General features: G+C 36.7%; 1 protein-coding gene across 1 annotated transcript; it reads left to right on the forward strand.

The window, feature by feature from the left end:
- The first annotated feature begins 497 nt into the window (after nt 1-497).
- On the forward strand, nt 498-5692 carry Su(P) (prostaglandin E synthase Su(P)). The gene is made up of 5 exons (XM_089646144.1): nt 498-915; nt 1949-2158; nt 3016-3215; nt 3676-3888; nt 4346-5692. The coding sequence occupies exons 1-5, from the start codon at nt 613-615 to the stop codon at nt 4599-4601; spliced, it is 1182 nt and encodes a 393-aa protein (XP_089502270.1). The 5' UTR covers nt 498-612; the 3' UTR covers nt 4602-5692.
- The last annotated feature ends 1642 nt before the right edge of the window (nt 5693-7334 follow it).

Raw genomic sequence — 7334 nt, forward strand, 5'->3', positions numbered from 1 at the left:
TGAATTGTAATTTATGTTGTTACTGTTTAGTATTTTTATTACCTGCCCTGCAGTCTGCAGTGCACAAAAAAGAGCTTAAGTAGCTTAGCATTTTTAAAGTGTTTGTATATTTAATATTTTTATTTGATAAAAACCTAATCGGTTTACATAGCAGAGAGGCCCCATTTTTTAATTTGCCCCAGGGCCCTTGGTTACCTAGCTACGCCATTGGCTCTATGGCCTATGTATTGTTTTTCATTGAATGAAGTTATTATTTTCCCTGGCTACCAGGTAAGTATGGAGTATTTTACGATATTATAATATAGGTATTTAAAATAGAAGAAATCCTCGGGAAAGTGGGCAATGTTCTGCAATATCTTAATGGGAAAGCACAGTACAGTAAATAAGTACTTTGTCTAGATCAAACTATCATGGCAACACCGAAACGAAACGTCTGAATAATCCATAGACAAACAGAGAAAACATCTTTGCTTTTTTAGATTCCACGACATACGACAATCGACATTAATGCGACATTATTTCATCAGTCGTTTGTCTTCGCGGTTTGTTTACGCTGTTATGTGATAATAAGTCAGTTGTTAAAGATCCAGCATTGCTTGATTCAATTTTAAAATGTCTCTGTTTAATTTAATGCGTCCGCGGACGCTGTTTAAGTCGGCGAATCCTCTCTATTCCGGGTTGAAGACCGGCAGTATCGCCAGACAGGCCAATGTCGCATTCTACGCGACGAAGCCGTCCAAACCCAGGGGACTTCTTAAACTGACACTTATTAGCGTCGGTGTGGGATCCATCGTTGGTGTCGGATATTCTGCATTCACGCATTATCAAATCAACCGGAATCGTGCCTCCAAACCGGCGAAAGATATACAAACTCTCATCCTCGAACAAATGCCTGATGTAAAACCTACTAGGAAGGTAAGCCAACAGTATATAGTCTCTTTGCTCGTATTATTTTCATTTGTGGCCCTTGTGCTCCTTGAATGTGTATGAAAGCAAATCCTGTGATGTAACATATATTTGATATAAAGAACTCCCTGAAACGCTATTTTATTGATAAAACGCTACAACACCAAAATGTGTAAGGAACTATTAAGCGTGTTATTATATTAACATCCAAAGATAGAGCATCTTTATTCCATTACAATCTTGAGGTAAACAATGCAGTTTCAGATGTAGTCATATAGGTACATCACCAAATGACCTTTGGATAGGAATAGGGATATTGTCATGGCTTGCATGGAAACGGTCATGGTATACGCTGCCTACGAGTGCCCAGTAAAATTTAACACTTTCCCGACATAATTACTAATTCCTGATGATCTCAAACTGTGCCCGTGGTATTGTTCTCAGGTGCAAAGCTTTCCCTTACAACAAATTTCACTTCGTTTCATTTTTACACTCAAAATAAATATGACATATTTATCAAAATATCCCACTGGTTAGGTTGGGTTAGGTTACGTTAGGTTAGGTTAGGTTAGGTAGTATAGTAAACTTGTAAAAATAATTACATCATTAGAAATCAACATGGCCGCTTATAATTTGTTAATAAATGTCTATCTCAAACTATTTTCTGTTTTTTTCCATGTTTTTCCTTTATTATTTCAACTAAAATGAAGCATAATACGTTTGCCCCAAGGTAAGTTCATAATTACTTCTCATACCGTCGAGATTTGGCTTAATTTGACAATTTTAGCGCAAAAACAGTGAGGGCACTGCTAGACAGCAAGTTCCCCATCCCTAAAACTGTGTTTAGTGAGCAGATCTGAATAGCCAGACACTTTCCTACCTTCCTCTTCCCAACCCCTTCCACTCTCTTCAGCATCACAATATACCTAAATATTGGGGATATCATATTTCCACTGACTCCAGGCAATAGGAACTATTGTACTTACATTTAAAAAAACTCACTTAACCTTTTTTTTAATTAACCAAATACCGTTATTTTCAGGTCATCAGTCCAACAGATGCCTCAAACCTGCAACTCGTCTTGTTCCAATACCAGACGTGCCCGTTCTGCTGCAAGGTTCGCGCCTTCCTTGACTCAAATGGCCTCTCATACGACGTGGTCGAAGTTGACGCAGTTCTGCGCCAGTCTATCAAATGGTCATCTTACAAGAAAGTACCCATTTTAGTGGTGAAAACGTCATCTGGTTACATTGTAAGTATAAAGGTAGAGTTCCTACCATAGCATCACTATGTCACTGAAGCACTAATCACTTCTGATGACCGCGGTACTATCGCTGGCGGACTCCAGTGCCGACATATTTGTCTCGTTTTTGAAATTTTATCTAGTTAAACTAATAATTTCACTCCAAATTTTTTTTTTGTATTCTTTTGCACTTAAATCAAACCATAATGGATGTTTTGACACCAAAGTTATAAAAACTCACCATCTCCCTCAGTATAAACTTCAAAACCCTCCTTTTATCAAAAATAATTGCATGTGAAACCTGTTAATCAACCACTGCAGCGTGTGCAAACCTGGCTCTGTCGCTAACACTGCACGTCAGTGATGCAGTGTAACTAACGCTGCATCAGTATCGATGTGTTTGAATACGTGTTTCTGTGCTCAGAACTCAATGAATAATGTCCATTGTTATGGGGTCTACATACGATCGAATTTCATCCATCTTAACCTAAAGAAACATATCGAAAGGTTCGGCTTTCCTAAGGCCATGCACACTTTCCTATTCCTTTTGACATGTTTCCTTCAGCTAGGATGGACAAAACCAGATCATCTGGAGACCCCTAGAACTGGTTGTGAATATTACCATTTTTAGGTTAAATAGAATGCAGTCAAGTATAATACTTTTACTTGACTGTATTCTATTAAACCTAAAAATGGGTTTACTAAGAAAATAATTTCATTTATAATACCCAACAATATGATTTTACTGGAAAAAAAATACTCTCCAATTAGTTGACCCTGTTTTTTTTAGTAACAAACTAAACGGTTTTTTGTTTCTCCTGAAAGCCCGTGATGTTTTAATGTAAGTAACAATATATTGTTTTCAGCAAATGAATGACAGCACCGCCATAATCTCCATTTTATCGTCGTACTTAATGGACAACACCCAGGACATCAGTGACATCATGAAGTACTATCCTTCGGTTTCCTTTGTGGATGACAGTGGAAAGGATAAAAATGATATTTTGAATAAATACTTCCTGATGTTCAACCAAGTGCCCAAGGACAGGAAATCTGAAGAAATCAAGTAAGTTGTTTTTGAAAATTTTACAATTTGAATAAATAACAAAATCTCACTACATTCTTCATATTTTAGAATTAATTTTAACTGATCTTGAATTGGGTAAGGGTTTGTATGAGCCAATGGTGTGCAGTTCATACATAGATATTGTCAGTATCACCCTGGTGAAAGACCAACATTAAGATTGAAATTTTGCTTGATGTATCGTAAGCCGCGTTTGATGACGAAATCAAATAGCCTGCTACTTTCCACCCTTCTCCTTCCTTATTTCTTTAGCCTCACAACACACCCCCATTAGCGATGGCATAGTCCAATTGGCTTCAGGCTGTTGGCACTTCTGTGCTTCTGTGATTCTGAAAAGACTTTCGATATTTGAAGTGAGATAAAATCATCCTTACTTCGGGCACACAGATACTTGTTACGGTTTATCTCTAGAGTGGTTTGTACCTTTCTGTTTGTATTCCAGCCAGGAGCGCCACTGGAGGGAGTGGTCTGACAATGTACTGGTTCACATGCTGTCCCCCAACGTGTACCGCTCCGTTGACGAGTCGTATCAAGCATTCAACTGGTTCGCCGATGTGGGGGAGTGGAGGAAGCACTTCCCCTCGTGGGAGTGCTCCCTGATGATCAATGTGGGAGCGTACGTCATGTGGATCATCGGCAAGCGACTCAAGAAGAGGCAAGTCACTTCTTTTCATTATCTGTTCTCACAGGCCAAAAGAGGAACTTACTGATGAACACGATGATCTTTTTACACCGACAGTAGTGATACTGCGATTCCCGATTACCTTAACAACATTTTATATTTGTTTAAACATAAATTGAAGATGTCCACTGACTTGGTATAATTGTTTCCCTCCATTAGTATTCTGGGCAAAGTGGAATACATATGGTAGTTAGTCCTAGAATTTCTGCACTGAAATAAATCCTGAAGCTAACAATGTAAAGCTAACTTCAATCAATTCAATTGAACAATTGCAAACGATAGTTGCTGCCAAGCCCTTTTTTGTAATTAAACATGATAAGAATAAAGGTTTATCATTAAAAATATGCATAGTATATGCTGTCTCATTTTTTTCATCTATACTCCTTCAATTCCAATGAAGATGTTTTAACAAGTGATACTTGGTTTACAGGCACCAGTTAAAGGAAGATGTCCGCCAATCTTTATACGATGAATGCAACAACTGGGCCAAAGCAGTAAAAAAGAACGGAACCCAGTTCATGGGCGGTTCATCTCCAGACCTGTCCGATCTTGCTGTCTATGGAATTCTCAGCAGCATCGAGGGCTGTGACGCCTTCAAGGATATGATGAACAATTCCAAAATCAAGCCGTGGTACTTCAATATGAAACAGCACATCAACCAAAACAAAGGAGCCATTCTTTCATAGATGGTAAATTTAAAAAAAATTATTTCAGTATTTCTACATTATGTAATTTTTTTTTCATTCTTCTTTTATTTTTGAATTTGTTTATCGACTGTTTAAAATTGTGCGCATTTTTTGCTGTATAAAATTAATACAATCCGCCTGTAATCTATGCGTTTTTAATATCCCTGTTAAATCCTTTCCATTCCTTCACAGCATCCACATGAATAACATGCGTAAAAATGTGCGCAATTTTTGCTAATTTGAACTTTTATTGTTATTGCTGAAGTCTTCAAATCGATTAACACACAAATGTCATTTAATATTCTCATATGTAACGTCTCAATCTACCACTAGATAATTCTTCCCGTATCTACCACTGGGTAGCTAAATGGGTTGCTAAATCTGCAGGTGTCCCCATTAAAAACTTCATACAAATACTTGGAGTAAGAATATCAGGCTGGCTCAAATATCGGGGCTCCATAGAAGCCCATGTAAATCTGGCTTTCAACAAACTAGGTTTTTTTTGTATAGGGCTAACAGATTCTTAAATAGTGACCAGACGCTAACCCTATACAAATCTTAAGTATGCTCAAAAAATGAATATGGGGGCCTCCTCTGGGCTGGAGCCCCACAATACTTGTGATTCTGTGCAAAGAAGGGCGGTCTGTCTGACCTGATTGACAATCCGTTGTTAACAGACTGATTGCCATCTCTAATGCACAGACGCAATGTAGGCATGCTGAGTCTGTTCTACACTATTTTAATGGAGCCTGCTCTAAGGAGCTAGCAGCATTGATACCCAATGAATTTGCATGAAACTCAATGGAAACGGGCGGAACACCCGTTCACGGTTGATGGGCTTCATTTTTGTTTAAAAAGGTTTTAAAAAAACCTAACCTGTTTTAAAGGTTTTTTAAACAGGTTGTTTCTTTGATTTATTTTTGTACAAGTCTGCTCAGATGTGAAATGAGCTACCAGCATCTGTTTTCCTCCTTCATATAATCCTGGCCTTTTCCCGCATTAATATTAAATCCCTACCTTAACCCGCCTCACAACGCTGCCTAACCGGGTGGTGACATATTTCCCCTGTATTTACACCATACAATAGGGGTGCACTTAAGAGGTGTCGCTTTAAAAAAAAAAAATGACCAAACTCTTTTGGAGTTTTTTCAATGTATGCTTTAAGCCTGTGACAGACCACGCTATACGCGCTATATTTTCGTGGCTTGGCCTATTTCAGCATATCGCTCGCCATACATTCCCATTGGCAGTGTATGACGAGCGAAATAGGCTAAGCCACACTGCATAAATGTAGTCACTGCGGGATGAAAATGTATTAGTTTAGATTAATAATTGCATTGAAATTTGCGCATTTTTTTGCTAATTCCTTCTTCAGCTGTATAATTCTATCATTATGTAGCTTTATACTTGTTTATAATGTGTTTGTTTTTTTTTTTAAATGTGAACAATATTTATTTGCCTTCCAGAATTGTATTTTAAAGTCTAAGATTAAGAACATTTTAAATATGAAACATTATTTTGTATAGGCTATTAAATTGTTAATTAGTGTGATATTTTACTTTATTAACTAAATAAATTAAAATAAATAGAACTCCTTTGTTTTATTTTTATTAATTACATATTACAAGTCTATGTGACTCATTTTTACAAGAGGGATATTTAAATATTTTATGGTTTTAGCGCATTGTCAAAGTCGCCTGTGTCCATAACAGCGACTCTTTTTGAAACACATTTTAGCTTACAAATTCGCAGAATCTCAAAAATGTGTGTTATGGTTTGGTGATTTTTGCCTGAACAGCGACAATATACAGTGAAACTCACTTAAGAAGTTTGGTTATTCAGTCACTTGAAGACTGAATTTGAAAAATAACCCAATTTATCCCACCCCGTTTAAAAAGTTTTTTTCTAATTCCCTGGAAAAGTTCTTAACACACTTCAGGCTAGTATCTTTTGCGCCGGCGGACCGCTGGTGACGGGCGAAAATAAAGGTCCCGCGCAAATTATTTTAATTTGTTTTAAATCGCTATATCTTCGAAAATATATCCATTAAGCCAAAAACGAAATAGCTGAAATGACAACACTATTTAAAGATTCAAGAATCACAAAGGAAACTAAAGCAGAAATCTCAAAAGAAAAATATTTTAATAAAAATTTGTACATACCAACTCAGCATACCCAAGCTATAAAATGACTAAGAAAAATTGCTTATTTCGTTAATCTTCAAACGCCTTGCTTATCAAGTGTCAGCTATTCAATAATAAAAGGTCCCTTTTTTGAAATACCGATGTACACGAAAGACTCGAATATAAATATAAAAAGAATTGTATTGCGATTTGATAATTATGTACATATAGTCGGGACCTTTAGAAAGAGATTGGCATATAATATTCATACAAAAACATTGGATAATTTATTCTTTTCTGCCATTGAAATGAAGTCGGCGCAAAAGGTAAAAATACTCTTCCTTTCCTTACGCAAATATCAACCGAACGGGTAGAAATACCTTTCTCGTCTGAAGTGTGTTAAGAGAGTTTCACTGTAATGTAGGGAGATTTCAAGAATTGTGAGGTTATTTATAACCTGTCTTGTCTTTCATTTGAATTATATTTTATTTCAATTACGAGGGTAGTCAGTCCCAGAAGAACCCGACCTCACCAAGAAAAACCAAACAATTTGAAAAAAATATTGCAATTTCTTAACACAGTCTTCATTAGCTCAATGCACTGTTCAATA

The sequence above is a fragment of the Hesperophylax consimilis genome, chromosome 23 (assembly GCF_061612785.1).
Source record: "Hesperophylax consimilis isolate HC1 chromosome 23, BYU_Hcon_1.0, whole genome shotgun sequence".
In the NCBI taxonomy this organism is placed as follows: domain Eukaryota; kingdom Metazoa; phylum Arthropoda; class Insecta; order Trichoptera; family Limnephilidae; genus Hesperophylax; species Hesperophylax consimilis.